The 18,545-nt window shown below is 40.7% G+C and overlaps 2 protein-coding genes across 8 annotated transcripts in view; one reads left to right on the forward strand and one right to left on the reverse strand.

Moving 5' to 3' along the window:
• Nucleotides 1-18,545, forward strand: part of hectd4 (HECT domain E3 ubiquitin protein ligase 4) — a 168,319-nt gene that overhangs the window by 78,925 nt on the left and 70,849 nt on the right. For all 7 annotated transcript variants that reach the window (XM_076987116.1, XM_076987115.1, XM_076987110.1 and 4 more), the window contains exons 23-31: nucleotides 6,308-6,412; nucleotides 9,059-9,222; nucleotides 9,342-9,587; nucleotides 10,831-11,023; nucleotides 11,121-11,225; nucleotides 11,467-11,555; nucleotides 11,765-11,934; nucleotides 12,159-12,294; nucleotides 12,566-12,710. In XM_076987116.1, coding sequence (XP_076843231.1) covers nucleotides 6,308-6,412; nucleotides 9,059-9,222; nucleotides 9,342-9,587; nucleotides 10,831-11,023; nucleotides 11,121-11,225; nucleotides 11,467-11,555; nucleotides 11,765-11,934; nucleotides 12,159-12,294; nucleotides 12,566-12,710 — 1,353 coding nt within the window. The remainder of the gene's footprint in view (nucleotides 1-6,307; nucleotides 6,413-9,058; nucleotides 9,223-9,341; nucleotides 9,588-10,830; nucleotides 11,024-11,120; nucleotides 11,226-11,466; nucleotides 11,556-11,764; nucleotides 11,935-12,158; nucleotides 12,295-12,565; nucleotides 12,711-18,545) is intronic.
• LOC143487904 (uncharacterized) lies at nucleotides 285-1,510 on the reverse strand. The gene is made up of 2 exons (XM_076987195.1): nucleotides 979-1,510; nucleotides 285-814 (listed from the first exon to the last, which is right to left on the reverse strand). The coding sequence occupies exons 1-2, from the start codon at nucleotides 1,284-1,286 to the stop codon at nucleotides 544-546; spliced, it is 579 nt and encodes a 192-aa protein (XP_076843310.1). The 5' UTR covers nucleotides 1,287-1,510; the 3' UTR covers nucleotides 285-543.

Genomic DNA, 18,545 nt, shown 5'->3' on the forward strand with positions numbered 1-18,545 from the left:
ATGTCTGTGTCATATATTGTGGCTACTCCACCTCCACGCCCTGTGATACGGGGCTGATGAACATAACTCTATCCAGGAGGAGCTGCTTCATTAAAACTTACATATTCGCCTACTCTAGCCCATGTTTCTGTTAAACAGAGTGCATTTAGTCTGTTATCTGAGATTATTTCGTTTACTATCACAGCTTTTGATGCAAGCGATCTAATGTTTAAAAGTCCTAGCCTTAGCTTAATATTGCTGCTCACTTCATGTTGATTATTTAATTTAATTTTAATTAGATTTTTAGAACATATCGCCCTGTTATTTTTATACCTGCCACGGCTAACAGACACAGTCTCAATGGTTTGGTAGTTAGGGAAGTAAGTTCTACTTAGCTGATTTGCGTGGTTTGTTGTGGCTGGTCAGGCCCGACGTAGCACGTCCTCGATGTTCCTGGAGAGGACTGCCGAGCCTAGGCGACTGGGGTGAAGTCCATCTCGGCGGTAGAGTGATGGACGCTCTCGGAAACTCTCCCAGTTGTCGACGTAGTCCACGCCGGCGCTGCTACAGGTGTCCCGGAGCCAGCTGTGGAGACAGAAAAGACGACTGTATGACTCTCACCCTCGCCGGAACGTTGGAAGCGGACCGGAGACAACAAGCCTGGCCGACGTCTTCTTCCGCGCGGTGTCCAGAAGCGAGCGGTAGTGCTCCTTCAGGATCTCGCTGCGCCGGGCGAAGGTGTCGACAGCCCCCACGTGAAGGACGACGGTGCCGAAGTCGTCTCGCTGCTTCAGCGCCGAGGGAAGCCGCCTGGCCACGTCCAGGACACGAGCGCCTGGAAAACATGACACAGTGGGGGTTCTTTTAGCGCCTGGCAGGTGAATCTTTACGTGTCGTGTTATCGAGTCGCCGATAACAAGGATACCGCCCTTATTCTTCTTCGGTGCCGGCGCTGGTGAGGGTGGTGTCGGACGCAGGGGTGAGGGCGAGGCGGAGGACCTGGAGCTGAGCACCTCGAACGGATTCGCAGAGGAGAAGTCCGGCTGAGGTAGGGGTGACGACGCCGGCTGCCTTCCGCGTCCTCGCTGGCGCTCCCAGCCTGGTGCCCGGGTCAAGATGGCGGTCGCGCTGAGCCGCCGTGACGAGGGAGTGGAGACGGCCGAGTAGGCAGCGTCGCGGGCGGCCTCGAGCCTGGTCTTCTCCTGGGTGAGCTCCGCTTGCTTCTCCAGAAGACGCTGGATCTGCCGACCCAACTTGTCCAGCTCCGAGCCGAGCTTGACGAGAGCCCGTTCCTCCGCGGTAGCCATGAAAAACAGGGGAGACAAAACAGAGGGAGAAAGAAAGAAACAGGGGGAGAAAACAGAGGGAGAAAAAAGAGACGAGAAAACAGAAACGAGATAAAATAATCAGATGTCGGTAAGTGTATTATACTGATTTAGAATTGTAGTGTTTAATGTAAGTGTATTAGGCTATAGCTAAGCTATGCTAATGTGATACGTGAATCCGCGTTTGCGTGCGAGCGTGCTGCCGTGCGCCGGTGACGTACAAGTGTTTTAATTCCACCTTGTAAAGGTGTATGAACCCTGCAAACAGTTCATTGCGCTGAAGCGCGGCGCGGGCGAAGTGAAGTTACAAAATTCGAGAGGTGCACGACCTCGCGAATCGCCAGCGCGCGAGGCTCTCGCGCACGGGTGGAGCCACCGCGATTACGCCATTTTCGACGCGAGGGCGACTCGTCAAGTATACAGGCTTTACTTTGCGTAGTGTGGGTGTTTGCTTTAACCAGGCTTTGTCGGAACAAAGGTACATACTGTACACGAATAACGTACTGCACGCAGTTATCCTATCCTGACGCCGTCCTCCTCGGTCTCAAGCCGCATAACTGTGTATTCTTCCGCCGCGCACACCAAACACCAAGTTAAATTTTTATCAGAAATATAAGAGTGTTTTTTTTTGAGCCGGTACAGGTGGTCAGACCGTAAGGCGTAATACAAAATCACATAATTTATGTCCTAATAAACCAACACGAAATATTTATAAAATATTTTATATATTTAAACTAACTATAATCATAATAGTTGCAATACTTTTAAACTTTATTGACATAATTTCTTTGAGTTGTCTTGTATCAGATAATTTTAATAACAGTAATAAATAAATAAATAATGAATTAATCATGCCTACACGCCTGTTTTTATCATATTGTGTCTTAATTGTGTTAACAGAATCTTTAGGTTACAGCGTTTTCTCAGAATATTAATAGAAATGTAGTTTTTTTTATTTCACCATAATGATTACCTGACTTATTTATTAATGAATTTAAAGATTAATCATTAAATATTCATTTGTTCATTCATTTTGAATATTATACGGTCATGTCCATACTATAAAGTGACTACATTTCAAATTTTATTTGAATTTGTAGTGAAATATAGAAGTTATGGTTATTTATACTGAAGAATCTCTCCACCGATCACAGACTTTTCTTCGTTTAGCTTTAATAGTCGAAGAAAAAAGGCGCATTTCTTCCATTTGAAATGTCAACTTTTTTATTTCTAAGCCAGTTTAACATGGATGGTGTTGTTCTGTTTGTATTTAAAAGCTCCATCCAGTGGTGCGATTTAAGTTGCCATTTTTGGACATTAAATTTTTTTGTAAGATAAACCAGGTAATCTTACTGCTTATGTTTTTGCGATAGTGAATCTGATAAAAACAAGAGAGCTTCATACCATTTTAAAACTCACCAGGATTCACTAAATTTGACTTGATCTTTAAACAATGTTCTGGAAGAGGACCCCCAGATAACTCCATTATAAAAACATTTATGTACATTTATAGCTCAGGTGTTGCATTTTGTCGCTTCATAGATTCTCTCTTCTCTCATTACACAGGCTGTTTAGATAAATATACTTTATAAATGTGTTTATTACTAGGTCTAGAGTGTGTCCTTTGATATGTGTGGGGTTTGTAATGTGCTGGTTAAAACTGAATGTTTTTAAAAGTTCTATAAACTTTTCTATCTAAGGAGATATCAATGTGAAGATTAAAATCACCAATAAGAAGAATCTTAGCATAATAAGTAACACAGATAGCAATTCTGAAATTTCAGGGAAGAAATAGGGTGTATGTTTTGGTGGACGATAAACTATCAGAAACAGAACTGGCTATAGAGCTTTTTATAAAATGGCTAAATATTCAAAAGATGGGGAAAAAACAAACAATGTCTTCTGGCATTTAAGAGTCATTACAATAGCTGCTAATCCACCCCCTTTCTTTCATTCACGTACAGTATAATGAAAGTTGTAATTCTGTGGAGCAGTTTCAATAAGTGAGGCTGCCCCATTCTCGTCAAGCCATGTTTCCATCATAAACATAAAATCTAGTTTGCTCTCACTTTGTGACGATGGGTGCGGCGGTAAGGATGGGACACAGAATTTTTCTGTGAAGTTCACAGTCCTCCTCCGTCACCATGTTGACTGTGTTGTTGTTAGGGCCTTTCAGTACTTCAGCCTTGGTCTCTCAGTAGTTGGCGTCCTGGCAAACATAGTGTAGAACAAAGAATTAGAATTAGTAAAGAGCCACAAGGGAAATATGATATAAACATTGTGTGTAAAATTCCAGAATTACACAAATATTAATAAAAAAGTTACACCTGTGCAGTTGTGCTAATAAGCATATATTACAGAAAAGTCAGTGGGGAACCGTCAGGGCCCTCTACGCCCTCTCAGAGGGCCTAAAATATTCTTAAAACATTATATATATAATTGTCCAATTTTATTTTATCTACTAAGTTTGACAATCGACATCTAAACAATTACAAAAATATAAGCAAATAAATTATTCAACCGTGTCTATTCAATCTGTGTTGGAAGGTGAGGGGTTAAGTGGAAGCCTGTGAGCCTGTGTCTCCCCCTATCGGGACTGTGACGCCCGCTGTTAGTTTACAGAGGGCCTGGCAGTTATAATTCAGCGCAATACCAGTTTCAAATGACAGTAAAATTGACCAATCATATCTTCCCTCTTAGTGGGCGGGCTTAACTGTATGATCATTTGCACCCGCTGTGGCGACGCTAGCTGTCGCCTACCGCCGCTAGCTAGTTTCGATTCAGTCCTTTGACGTCCTCATTTACATATTCCGCTTCCGTGAACCACAGAGCTGTGAGTTTTGTTTGGAAACTTATTTTGCTTAACAAGTTATCTAGTACAAATGTTATTGTTTATTGCGTTTCTAAAGCTATACTGTCGTCTCTTTTTTTTCTTTATAGCAGTTTATTAGGAGAGGGAAAAAAAATTCGGGGGGGGGGGGGGGATAGCGGGCCCAGATTTAATGGTCACGGTTCGCTACTGAGAAAAGTAATATTGTTGGTTTATGCTTTAAATGATTGTGGATAATGAGTCCACTATGGTGTTGAAAGCTGAGCTGAGTAAACACACATATACTCTGTCATGGGCTCCAGGAGATGTTATAGCATGAAGTGCAGGGCCAAGCTGACTAAATTATCAAAAAGATCTAAGGGTGTACTCACACTAGGGTCTGTGATCCGGGCCCGGGCATAGTTCCCTGCCGAAGCACGGTTTGTTTGACTAGTGTGATCGCTCCGAACCGTGACCGGCCCCGGCCCAGTTAAGATTCGCTTGGACTCGGGCACGGTTCGCTTCTAGTGTGAGCGCTATCTGTGCCCGGGCCCGCTTGGTGTCTCGTGTGATTGGTTCATTTTGCCGGAACTCAAACATGACGTCAGTGATGCGACGCTCACGTTAAACAGTCATGGCGGCAAATGACATGATCGATAAATCTGTGCTTGCACCGTGTTTCTGCACTCCCAAAACGACTCCAAAAATACAATAAAAAGAGAATTGTGAACTCCATAGTTTTATTGCGAGCACATTTTTTTTCCAAATAAAGTAGCGTTGTGATGACGTAAGCGTGCTCGAGCCGGGTTGATGAGGGGGGATAACCGGGCCCCAGCACGGAACCAGCAAAACGCGTCTAGTGTGAGTATGCCCTAACAGAGGGTTTGTGATGGCCTTAAGCTGGAATAAGACTAGGTGTTCAAAGACCTTCATGATTACAGAGGTCAGGGTTATAGGCACAGTGTCAAGCAGTGTATGTTACCATTTGCATGTTATGTGGTGTTCCCACATGATGTCCTCATTTGCTTATAATGGTAATGCTGTATAATAGAAAACCATTCAGCAAAAAAATACTACCTGAACCTGTCTGCCAGTAAACTTCCAGGTAAGAATTGGAAGTGGGCAATCTTTTTAGCGATTGGTTACACATGCAAGTCCTCAACAAAATTCTAGCTAATGAATTTGGTTTGTGAGTAATGGCAAATTTGACAAATGCAGTTGGAGTAGAGGAAGGTTATGTGAATCCCAGAATGACACATTTAGTAAAAAAAATGCAAATTCAGGCATCGGGGAGAAATAAACTATAAAAAGAGAGATACAGCTTTCTTATTCGTCCAGGATTTAGAAGTACTAATGCTAGTACTTTAGTACTTTACTCAATGCAACCTGTAGCTCCTGTCTTTGTGCTGTGAAATTTACAAATGTTTATCAATGGGTTTTCATGTACCTCATGACTCATATGATTTAAATAGTCATTTGTCTTTTTCTGAGTATGGGTGTTTAAAAATAAAGTTACATGTTTACTTTCACAGGGTTTGGGTATAGATACTGCATCAGTATTTGAGTATTCATGGTCTGGTGGTTAGGGATTCCCAGGTCATGACTGAAGTGCTCTTGAGCAAGGCACTTAACCCCAGCTGTTCCCCAGGCTAGCGCTAGGGCTGCGTGTGTATACCACAGCCCCGTAGTGATCGTGTGTGTGTTCGTGTTTTCACTGCACAGATGGGAAAATGCAGAAGGCTAATTCCGATGATGGTGAAAATCTCAATTGGCAGTGTTGGCAACTGGAACTTAATTATTGCCACATCATATGAATAGGAATTAAATACAACTAAATACAATGCAGTGCACCTTTTGTGCAAATGTATAGTGCAGTTTTAATGTCAGTTGTTGGCACTTATTCATGTTGTCAAATTTATTAAACTTAATAAATAAATAATGAAAAAATAAAAAATAAATAAAATAGTATTCAGTTAGAAATGTGTGTTAGAAATGAGATTCTGAAGCAGGCATGGTTAAATGATTAGGAGCATATGTATTGAGATGCACAGCAACATCTATAAGTAATTGGACAATGACACTGGCATATTGGATCAAAATCAAAAACATTTTAAGAGCAAAATACATCAAGCAAACAGATTGTCTACTTTCCAAACCCATACAATCACTGTCACATGCTTTTGTTTTCATCCAGGTGGAGGGAGACACAGTGACATTCTCCTTTGAGATGAGAAGTGGCCGTGAGCACAACACTCCGGACAAAGCCATGTGGGGTTTCTCCTGCACTGTTCGAGCACAGGCAAGCATGTTGTCATGTTTTAGTAGGCAGTTTTAATAATTCCACAATATCTGGGCTTTATAGCTTGTTCATTATTAGTACATATTTGATTATGTAATCATTGGTAGTGTCACAATTTAAGTAGTATCAAAAGCAAAACATTTGAGGCAAGCACTAGGTCACTGACTACTAACCACTGTTGATTCATACAGTGGAAACATGATAATCTTTTGTAGAAATTCATCTTATGCCTTGGCCAGTCCAAACTCCTTCCCGGGTTTTTCTTTTGCATCTGTTAAAGAATGCACCTTCTTTGATTAAACTCTTCTGCTGAATCAGGTTCTATGAGGCAGCGTAACCCAGAAAGTCTCCTTCTTTTACTTTACATCCCTCATATTTTTGTATCAACCACTGGATTTTTGGATTGCCTTCATGACACTGACAAGATTATGTGCAGCAGTTTCCACAGGCCGCTTCTTTAATGTATATCCTTATAGCTGTTTACTTTGTAAAACAACACAAACAATTCGTGTTAAATCAGGAAATGTAGAGCATGGCTGAACTCTACTGTAGTTTTGTAGTTTGAACAGGAATTATTGGGTGGGAACGTGTACTCTTATGCCTTTAGGGTTCAAGAAGCTGAGAGTATGTATGGGGATCATTGTGCCATCCACTGCACTGACAATTCCAGGAATGCTTCCATTTATATGAAAACCTATTCTGATTTCATGCATCTTTAGAATGTGGACATGTTCTATATATTGGTGCATGGCACAGCAGAGCTTTAGTCACAGCATACACACACTGGGATACAGCAGCTTTGATTTGATCATGGACAACGCAGGAGTCTACAGAAATCCATCAGTGGCGTCACTTTAGTCTGTCCTTACTCAGTTACTTATATATGTAAATGATTAATCAGTCCATTTGATTGGTTATGTCAAGCTTATTAGGCTAACTGTAGTCATTTCTTTGCAGAGAGCACATTCATTTATTAGATCTTTTTATATTTGGACCAATTTAATACTAAAACTGCACTGGAAAATGCATTTCGTTCAATTAAAATTATATAATTAAATGTGTACATCAACAATCTCATGCACTTCTAACCAGTTATCATCATTGTGGGTTTGATGTAAAGGAAATGACTTGGAATAAAATTAAACAATATTTATTCTAAGATATGAACTAAAAGACCTTCATAGTGTTATGAAACCACCAAACCATGATTCATACAACCAAAATTAATACTGAGTACATTATTCGTTATTGTTACGTACCCCGTCTAGGTGGGGACTAGTAACAGAGAAAATGAAAATGATGAACCGGTATATGATAACCTGTGACGGCCAAATGTTCAAAAACACCCACAGAGACAGCCCAAATTGAATAGTTGAAAGATGTTTTACAAACAAAAAACCCACACTAACTAACACAGGGACTACTAATTAACCCTTCTCAAACAAACGTGAAACAAAAAAACAATGTCTCTCCTAACTCCCTGATTAGCCAAACACACAGAACCAAACCCTTAAACCAGAAACAAAACAGCCAGTCACCCTTACTACTGGTGCAATATATATATAACTAGAACAAGCACAAAACCGAGGCGTAGCCTGCTTCGTCCATGTCCACTTCCGCCTTTTATGCTTCTTTTCCACCTTCCTCCGTCGTCACGGTAAGCCGCATCAGGTGTGGAACCTCTGTAAACAGGACGGCCCTCTGTAAACATTCTTAAAGGGGCAGACACAGATACAGGCATAGCACAACACACAATATATGACGGAGGTCATAACACTAGTAACTTTGCTTTTTCACAATAAATATGAAATTCACAATAAATATGAATTTCCATAATTTCATGTTTTTATATTAGGGTCAGTGACAAATAAGGGTTGGTGTGAAGTCCAGATCACAAGGATGCTTTAAACATGTTAAAACAACATGCTAGATGTTTGTTTAGATCAGGGGTCGGCAACCTATAGCACGCCGAAGCATAATCACTGGAACGCAGCATGCTGGAACAGCATCAGCAAAAAAATTAATAGACATGTCCCCCCCCACTTTTTCAAAAGCCGGTTTTGGTCCCATGCAGTTTTTACAGTTAAAAACAAATATTTAAATAGCGATGAATCAAGCGCTAACGACCGCTCCGAGTTCGCTGAAATAAATCAGGTCCATTAGTAGTTTGCTCTGCCCCCCAACGTCAACTATTGACACAGTGTGACTGTCAGTGCAACATGCACCCCCCCCCGGCTCCAATTTTATTTGTTGATAGTGGCGCACTCATTGACTAGAAATGTGAAAGTTGGCACTCCATGTCTCAAAGGTTGCCGACCCCTAGTTTAGATGTATAGTTTGCATTTCTCTTGGTGCCATAGCATTTTATGACATTTTTACCATTTTTAACCAATTAAAGAATCACAGTCTATTGATACTGTCTATTGTCTAATTTAATAAATGTGCAACAGTTGCTATGTATAGACATTTGTGAACTAGCAATTTAAGTGCTTTTTCTCTTGCATGTAGTTGACATTCATGTCTGTGCCTTTTACATGAAATATTATTCTTGTTATGCTAATTTCAAACTATTTTATTGTATTCTGCTTGCAGATGAGGGGAATAACTAATATTGACTACCCACTTACAAATGTGTGGATGTTTCAGGAGTCTTCAGAAGATGTGTCTGGGGGTCTGCCCTTTCTGGCTGATCTGGCATTGGGCCTGTCTGTCCTGGCGTGCTCTATGTTACGCATTCTTTACAATGGTCCTGAGATCACACGGGAGGAGGAAGCTTGCCATGATCTTCTCTGTTCCAAGCTTTTGCAAAGGTGACCTGACTTGGAATGGGATGGGATGTGAACTGGTTCTAAGTTAATTAATGTGATCCTTAGAAATGATAATACTGTTTAATAATCATGACTTTTTTCATGCATCCTCTTACATGCAGATGCCAATGGCAGGTTGAAGCCAATGGTGCCATCTCTCCTGCCCTCACCCCCTCTCCATCTCCCCTTCCACTCACTATTGATGAGGACAGGGAGTTTACCTACCCCACAGATGTCCTTATCCCTACACCGGGCCTCATTCCTGGTGTCTACTGTGACTTGCCACGTATCCGTCTTCCACCAGGCATAATGGGCCGCCTTAGGGAACTCTCTGGCAGAGCTCGGCCACAATTTCGCCCCAGCATCAAGTAAGTGTAATATAAAGATCTGCTAGAAGATTCTAGGTGACATAATTGGAGTATCCTGTAGTAAGAGATGTTAAGATATTTAAAATTGTACTGAAGTATATAAGATTTCCAAAGAAACAGGACATTCATCAGTTGTGCAATCAAAGTGCTTAACTACCACAAGGAATCTAACAGCCCTTGACCACAGCTACAAATCTCCAAGCACATAGGAATTATGAGGCAGAAATGAGATGGACAACAACATCCATGTCCTTACTAGCATAGTTCAGGTCCTCAAGAGCCAGTTAAATGGGAATGATAAGAGAAGAGCTGAAAAGTACCAAAATCAAGACTAGAAAGCCCAGAAAACTACTCACTATGCATATAGATTTCCACCCATGGTCCAATACAATACTAGCCAGTATGTGGAGGAAGTGCAAGATTCACTGTCCAGAGTGAGACTGTCCATGAATACCAAGCGATGGCCCTCAAGGAAGCTGATGAGGTAAAGTTTCAAACAGATGGGTAAAACAGAGAGATGGATGCTGCCATCTACATTGGAGGGACTGTTCGATCTAGAAATAGAGCTATAAATATGGACTGCTACTAGTTGGGCTTAACAATGGAAGATGGGTTCCCTTTTGAGTCTTGGTGCTTACAACGTTTCTTCCTAATCCCCACCTAGGGAGGTTCTTCATGTCCACTGGTCCCCCTGGCTTGCTCATTAGGGATCAGGATCCATGCGTTTGTAAGCTGCTTGGTGACAACATGTTGTAAAAAACTCTCTACATAAATGTAACTTTGACTGTTACAAGACAATACTATGATGACAGGAAAAGGCAAAAATGGACAGTACTACGGCACCATGTTGACTCTTGAGTACTAGCACAATGTTGACTCTTGAGTACTAGCACCATGTGCACCATGTTGAGTCTTTGAGTACTAGCACCATGTTGAGTCTTTGAGTACTAGCACCATGTTGACTCTTGAGTACTAGCACCATGTGCACCATGTTGACTCTTTGAGTACTAGCACCATGTTGACTCTTTGAGTACTAGCACCATGTTGACTCTTGAGTACTAGCACCATGTGCACCATGTTGACTCTTTGAGTACTAGCACCATGTTGACTCTTGAGTACTAGCACCATGTGCACCATGTTGACTCTTGAGTACTAGCACCATGTTGACTCTTGAGTACTAGCACCATGTGCTTTTGAGTACTAAAACTTTTTTCACACCTGCTTCCTTATGTCCTTTTTCTAGAGATGTAATCCAGCCAGATGTAATGGAGGAGGTGATCGTGTCATGTGTCATAAAGCACTTGGGTCTAATAGATGCATTGCAGTCTCTGGTAAACTTTCAGTACAGAGAGGAACATAGAGAGGAGCATGATTTGTTGTGCAAAATCATGGTTGAGACCTTCAAGAAAATCAACGCTATGGAGAGACAGCTACAGGTATGCATACTGAGTGTGCACTAATGTGTATCCTTTTTAAATTATATTTTATGGGTCTTTTTTCTCTATCAATCTCTGTGCATGATGTGTGTTTCAGAGTGTGGCTGAGCTAGAACAGAAGTGGCAAAGTGAAGTCGGCGAAGCTCAACAGGGCAAACTAGACAACAACACACCCTTCTTTCACGATTACCACTTCTTTGAGGTAAGAAGGGGTTAGCATCAAAAATCAGTTATGTCAGTGGACATTTATGTTGGAATTCTGATTGTATTTCTGGACTAACATTTATTCAGAAGTAGCTGTATTGTTAAAATGATTAAACATTTAACATACCTGAAAACAATTTCTTGAGTCAACACTAGAAAGACACTAATTCACAGTTAGCAATTAACATGGTGGCCAAAATACTTATAATTGTAAACTGTAAAATTTTGTGTCTTTGCAGAGCAAAATAAAGGAACTTGAACTTCTTTGTTCTCTGAAAGAGATTCCTTTAGACTGGAGTGATCTAGAGAATGCAGTGATGGCACTGCGGTAAGATATGATATGTGGGTTATAAATGTCAGAAGTCTGTTATTCGGTTAAAGCATTATGTTTTGATAAATGTAAAGCACCAGAAAGGAATATGAATTGTTCTAAGTTGGATCTTATACCATTGACACTTGCATGAAAAACTCTATGCTTTGATTGGTGGTTTAGTAATAATACTCATATTAAAAAGAGTGTGTTTGGTTGTTTTGCAGGGAGAAATTTTTTCAGGAGGTCAGTTCTATGCAGCAGTCTAGAAGTGCTGTCCCTCTGGCCAAAACCAAAGCCCTAGTGAAGAGCTTAATGAATCGCTCAGAGTTACTGCTACACGTCACGATTGCCCCGCACTGTAGAAGCCTCACACAAACACCCACAAGCACACCAGGTAGTTAACCTATACATACAAATACACAAACAAATTCAGACTTTCTCTGTACAGCTCAGCATCACACTCCAGTGCAGGAATATTGCCACATTTACAAGTGCAATGAGTAATTAACACACAGGAAACTTATTCCCATACAAATCTAATACAAATACATGAATTGAACACACCTGCATTTGTATATACATACATGCAAATAAACCACTGATGTATATCCTTTTCAGCATGTAAATCAGTATCTGACACCAAGACAATGGTTCCTGTGGTGAAGCAGCCAGTTTTCCTGCGTAGTATGTCAGCTCCTTCAGACCTTGAAATGATAGCAAACCAAGACCTGGAGTTCACACATGGAGCACAGCGGTGAGATGTTTTGACTCTGTAGACATAGCATTTTCTAACTGCGGGAAAAAACAATGAACAGTGAGATTAGTTTGGTAAACGTTATTGACATTGGGAGATTCAATTACAGCTTTGCAAATTAGTGAAACATTTTTGAAAAAGACAGAAAGAAAAGTCAGTGAGAAAAAATGAAAACTGAAGACATAGTGAGAACAAAGAAAATGTGATATTAGAATATGCAGCTGGTCACGTGTGACAGTGTGACAATGTGACAATGTCCACAATCCTGCAGGAGACGGCATCATCCCACCAGTCACAGAAGCAGCTCATTTACATTGCTGCAGTCTCTAGCCATTGAAGACAGCCGAGACAAACCAACATACAGCGTTTTGCTGGGACAGCTCTTTGCCTTTATAGGAACCACACCCAACCAAGCAGTGAGTACTGATAAACATTGTTGAATAGCTTACTAATTTTTCTAGCCCTTGCTAGAAAATGATATATTTTTCAGAGCTAATCATCTGGAAAATATCACCAACGGATTCTACTCCTATCAAATAGAGTGTGCTCTAAAAAATTCCTTGTGAGTTCTGCTTAACGTTTGCATAAAATATGAGAAAAAAAGGAAATTAAAAGAAATTCCTAGTAGTGTTGTCAAAAAAATCGATATGTCGATACGTATCGATACTGAACATTCTGAAACGGTACAATACTCATTTCCTTTAAGTATCGATTCTTTTTACATAAAATGCGCTTTCGTTTGACCCACCCAAGGTGCCGTAATGCACAGGACAGTTTGTAATGCTAATATGGCAGCTAAAGCAAACGCAGTGCTGTTGGATTCGAAGCAGATACAGATGGAAAACTGAAGGACATGAACAAGCCCGTTTGCAAGCGGTGCTTTTGGAACATTTCAATGAAGGGCGCTAAAGCCTGGTTGAGTGACCATAGCGCTCGACTCCGCGCGCACCTCCGCGAGCGGTGGAGGCTTTATACTTTCCGCTTTGCAGTGTTGTCCGAAACTATATGTGGTAGAATAAAAGAAACACCCCTCAAAACAGGGGAATGAACATTTACCTGACGAATTTTAATGCTGCTTTGTGTTTCAGGTTTGAAAAGTACTGCAATTTAGGCTAAAGTACTTGAAAATGTTGAAATTGTAACTACTTCGTTTCACAACAAATATCTGTCTGACTGAACAGTTCACTTGCATTACGTTAACAAATACGAGCCTCTTGTAATTCCAGGATGAAACATGAGAGAACGTGAAGACGTTAAGATTGGGCGTTTTGAAAATAAACAACCATTAAATAATGTGATTAAAAGCGCAATATTTCGAATCATTTTGAGTATATGTATAAATATTTAACTTAATTAAGTTTAACGTGCTGGGAAATATTAGTACAAGCGCTTCAGCGCGATGAACAAAGTCATGTTTGCAGGGTTCATACACCTTGTGGAATTCAAACACTTGTATGTCACTTTCAAGGTCCATTTCAATATTTCCCAGCACGAGCAAAGACACTTTGTCAGACGTTCAAAAGACGTCCACTGAAAAGCCAGAATGAAAGTTTTAGCGACGTCTTTTTTAAACGTCTATTACTGCCGTTCAGTTGCAGTTTTTGCACGTCCTGACATCCAATAAAGGTCCTAGTCAGACGTTCAGATAGAAAACTCGTCATAGACGTTCATGTTAAGTTAAAAGGTTATGGTCCTAGTCACACTGTCAGATTTTGAACCAGTGAACGTCCACCAGACATGCAAAAATGGGTCTGGACTGACCGACGTGATACAGACTTGATTTTAACATCTTTCTGACGTCGCATGTTTGTTGGGATAAGTTAAATATTTATACATGTACTCGAAATTATTAGCTTTTTTATCACATTATTTAATGGTTGTTTATTTTCAAAATGCCCAATCGTAACGTCTTCACGTTCTCTCATGTTTCATCCTGGAATTACACGATGCTCGTATTTGTTAACACAAAAGAACTGTTCAGTCAGACAGATATTTGTTGTGAAATGAAGTTACAATTGTCCCAAGGTACAATTTTCAAACACAAAGCAACATTCATTTGTTTATAAAAAAAATAAAAAGGCTTTAAAACGGAAATTAGCACCGTATCTGACTTTGGTATCAAAAATGGTATCGAATTTCAATATTTTTTTAAGTATTGTATCGAAGTTGTAATTCTTAGTATCGTGACAAGCCTAATTCCTAGTTTATACAAACATGGTGTGATAACTGACTATTGAACAGAATGACAAAAATCTAGAAAAAGCAGAGAAAATATATTGTCAATTTAAATTTGGTAAGAATGTGACATGGGCTATTAGAAGCTGTAGTGGACAATTAGTGCTTCTTGGGTTCCTAGCGAGGGTTGTGTCTTATTTTTCTGTTGATCACTGTATTTATTTGAGGTTTTGTATCCACTAAGGTGAGTCACTTGTGGATTAAAAATGAACAAATATATGGAATTGTTTGGATCTTTTTGGTCAAGATGTGTCAGACACTACTTCCTTTCTAAGCCACTGAGTGATTTTGAGAAAATTTGCTAATTCCTTTTCAACAGAAAATATAAACAATGCAAGAAACATGGATTCAGATTCATGTTGATTGAATAAACTGATGAGCAAAACTTTAACTAGTGCAACAAAGAATTTTTGGAATTCTTATTTTATGGATTTACTTAGAAATTTGTGCTTTTTGAGGTTTTTTTTGTTTCTTTTCTCTTTTCTTTCTGTTTTATTTTTTACCACTGCTGAAGTTTGAATGAAGGAGTTAGATCTAAGTTTCTGCTGATTTATTTATTACTTTGTTATTGCATGCTTTGAAATAGTGTCATCATGATGTGAATGTTGAAAGCCTTGTTGCTCACACCAAAAGGGTTGTCATGTAAAATGAACAAACTTCAGAACTAATGCAAATCTAAAGTAAACAAAATTAATCGTGTCACTGGGGGTTTGAAAGAGGTGAATTATAATCGTTTAAGAATTATGTACCCTGCTGCTCAAGCTCCTCCTCTAACTTCTCCTTTAATGGTGACAGCAGTAAGCTTATTTTTTTGTGAAGGTGCATGGCACCTTTGTATTGCTGATGTTTTGTTGCAGGAGGTAAAGCGGTTCCCTATAGGTTGAAACAACTGGAGGATGATGATGAGATTTAGGAAAGAGACTATTGAATGTTACGTTTCTTAATATTGTGCATTTCATTGAGCAAAGTCAAAAATTTAAACTGACCCAATTTGTGGATAGATTTTACTTATTAAAGAGGGCAATAACGCAATTATTTAAGTGTCAGGCTGTAACGGGTGCGAGGATGAAGATGCGAAGACGAGGTGCATTCACAAAGGCTACGTTTATTACACTTTACGCAGAACACGGTCACAGCATGTTGAAACAACATTTAACAAAGTTGAATACTCAACTGATTTCACATTAAAGACGAGCACCAAACGATACAAACACACACTATATACACGTAGCCTAACAAGCACCGCATGAAACACATTAGACTAATGAGACAAGTGAACACACACACACACACACTCAGTCACTCCCACGGAAGTACATATAAAGACATGGACTACATTAACACATGGGGCAGTAGCATGACAGAGCCCCCCACCAAGGGCACTACCCGTACTGGGGTGCTTTTTGCAGCAATAAAGCCCCGGACCCACACCGATGGGCGGGTCTGGAGCCGCCGGAATCACTAGTGCCCGGGAGATCTCAACCCGTGGTGGAGAGTCCGCCATGAACCAGCCTAGAACACCCTCCCTGAAAAAACAGGGGAAAAGACATTAGACACAACAGGCACGTTCACAAAAACTCAAATGGGTACATGTAACACGAAAGGCACAAAAACACAAACACAGGCACAGGGATCAGGGGAAATAGGAGATCATGCTTCCACGCCTGCAACCCCACGACTGGGGAAAAGGGCAGTCCTGGGATGATGGGCTCCGACCCTGATCCTTTTCCCTTCTGTCCTCTCGCGGAGCCCCGCAGTCGCTCCCCTGTATCGGGAGCCACAAGAGCTTGTACAGGCTCCTGTTTCTGGACCGGATGGCGTGTGTTCCCTCTGGCAGACACTGGAGGGCACTTTCCAATGCGAGGCTTCCTAGGAGTCCTGGTGGTCCTGCGAAACGCCTTGTGATGGCGCTCTTCGAGCTCATACCTGGGACATGCTCCTAGAGGGGGAGCTTTATGTGGCGACTCTCACCGTACTTCCTCAAGTTCCCTCTCTCCCTCTGAGAAGTAGCAGCTCCTCATGCTGGTGGTCTCAGGTGTACTGCCTTCCAGACAGTCTATACTCTCCTCCTCCGAGAAAGGTTGCAGAGCAGAGGTGGGACCAAGTCAGTGTTTTGCAAGTCTCAAGTAAGTCCAAGTCTTTATCCTCAAGTCCCGAGTCAAGTCTCAAGCAAAGACAGTCAAGTCAAGTCAAGTCTCGAGTCAAGACAGGCAACAGTCAAGTCAAGTCCCAAGTCTGAAACTTGGAATTTCAAGTCCTTTCGAGTCTTTTTTTTTTTTTACCAATGTTGCAGGTATATTTTAAATGTAAATAATAGACATGTGTTCTTTTTTAAATCTGTATTCTCCTGAAATCTTGATAAAACATGTGCAACTGAAAACACGAAGTATAAAAAAAATTAAAATTACACCTCTTTATTGCACAGTTCAATTTTTTTAACTTAGCTGCAAAAATATTCATACTTTAAACTACAATTTTCCAGAAATAAATATTCTGTGAAAGTCATAAGTAGAACTCCATGTTCAAATAAAAAGTGCTGATATTTTCACAGTACAATACAAAGAACCATAACGGCATTTTTCCCTCTCTTCTCTTATCTGGTTTCTTAGAGAACATGTGTGTACATGTGTGAGTGACACAAGACAAACAAATATAAGAACTGAACAATTAACAGGAATCTGCAACTTTAGACATTTCAGTAAACTATTCTGCATTGCATTTGCAAAAGACCAAACTGGCCAAAAGTCTGTATGTCATTTGTGCACGATGAGGCCGTAGAACAGGGTACCCGCGGGTCCTTAAAAAGTCTTAAAATGTCTTAAATTTAGTTTTCCATATTCAAGGCCTAAAAATGTCTTAAAATGTCTGGAATTTTATGAGGGGAGGCATTAAATTATTATAAGTGTGTGTTGTTCAGTTGTTCTGCCTCGATGTGAACTTTGCCAAATCTAGCGCTAATGCAGAAAATAACCGCTCCAGGGTCCTAGTGCTAGATTCATAGCGTTGGAGTATACGGCCTCAACAACGTCAACAATTTTCGTTTGCCAACCCCCCCTCCGTCAACAATACTCGTTCGCCCCCCCCCCACCCCCACCCCCGTCAACGATATGGAACACACCTGCATCCCCGGTAGTAGTATTATTTTTTCTTGTGAGAGGTATTAAAAAGGTCTTAAAAGTCATTGAATTTGAGATTTAAAAATGTGCAGATACCCTGGTAGAATGATGCCCCCATAGCTGAAAACTCGCTCCACTTTTGTCAATATATTTTTTTCTCGATTTCAAAATCACAGTCCATGCTGAGATAGAACTGGATATTATGATGGTGACAGAGAGAGGCTCTCTTACCTGAGTTCAGATACAGAATCCAGGGTTGAGCATGAGAACCCTCACGCATTGAGCATGAGAAACACGCATTTGACCGTCTTCACACGCTCTCACGCCACACATCCGATTTCTCACGCTGAAAAAAAAATCTAGTTTATTTACCTCTGATCCACATCTATGATTCAATGAGTTACTACTTTGCTCTGGCGCCAACCACTGGCAATCGATCGATAGCGATATAATACTTAATTTGTGTCCATTTTACACCCCGCCTGGTAACAATTTGTATTCGCTGCCCCCCCCATTTGATTGGTTGTGCTGCAGCTCATGCACACACATACACGTACAGAGTGTGGAAAAGCAGAGGACGGAAATGAAATTAATGGGACGCACTTTATAAATATTAATATGCGTTTTAAAATTTAGATTTGGGGTAAAAAATCAAGTCTTTGCAAGTAAACAGGTTCAAGTCCAATTCAAGTCCCAAGTTATTGGTGTAAAAGTCCAAGTCAAGTCTAAGTCTCTGAATATTTTTTCAAGTCAAGTCAAGTCTTAATATTGATGACTCGAGTCTGACTCGAGTCCAAGTCATGCGACTCGAGTCCCCACCTCTGTTGCAGAGTGTCCTTGGCCCCGGTGACCCCTCCCCTTCGACTTTACCATCACCTCAGAGCACTCAGACGAGGGCAG

Source organism: Brachyhypopomus gauderio, unplaced genomic scaffold (genome assembly GCF_052324685.1).
Source record: "Brachyhypopomus gauderio isolate BG-103 unplaced genomic scaffold, BGAUD_0.2 sc51, whole genome shotgun sequence".
In the NCBI taxonomy this organism is placed as follows: Eukaryota; Metazoa; Chordata; class Actinopteri; order Gymnotiformes; family Hypopomidae; genus Brachyhypopomus; species Brachyhypopomus gauderio.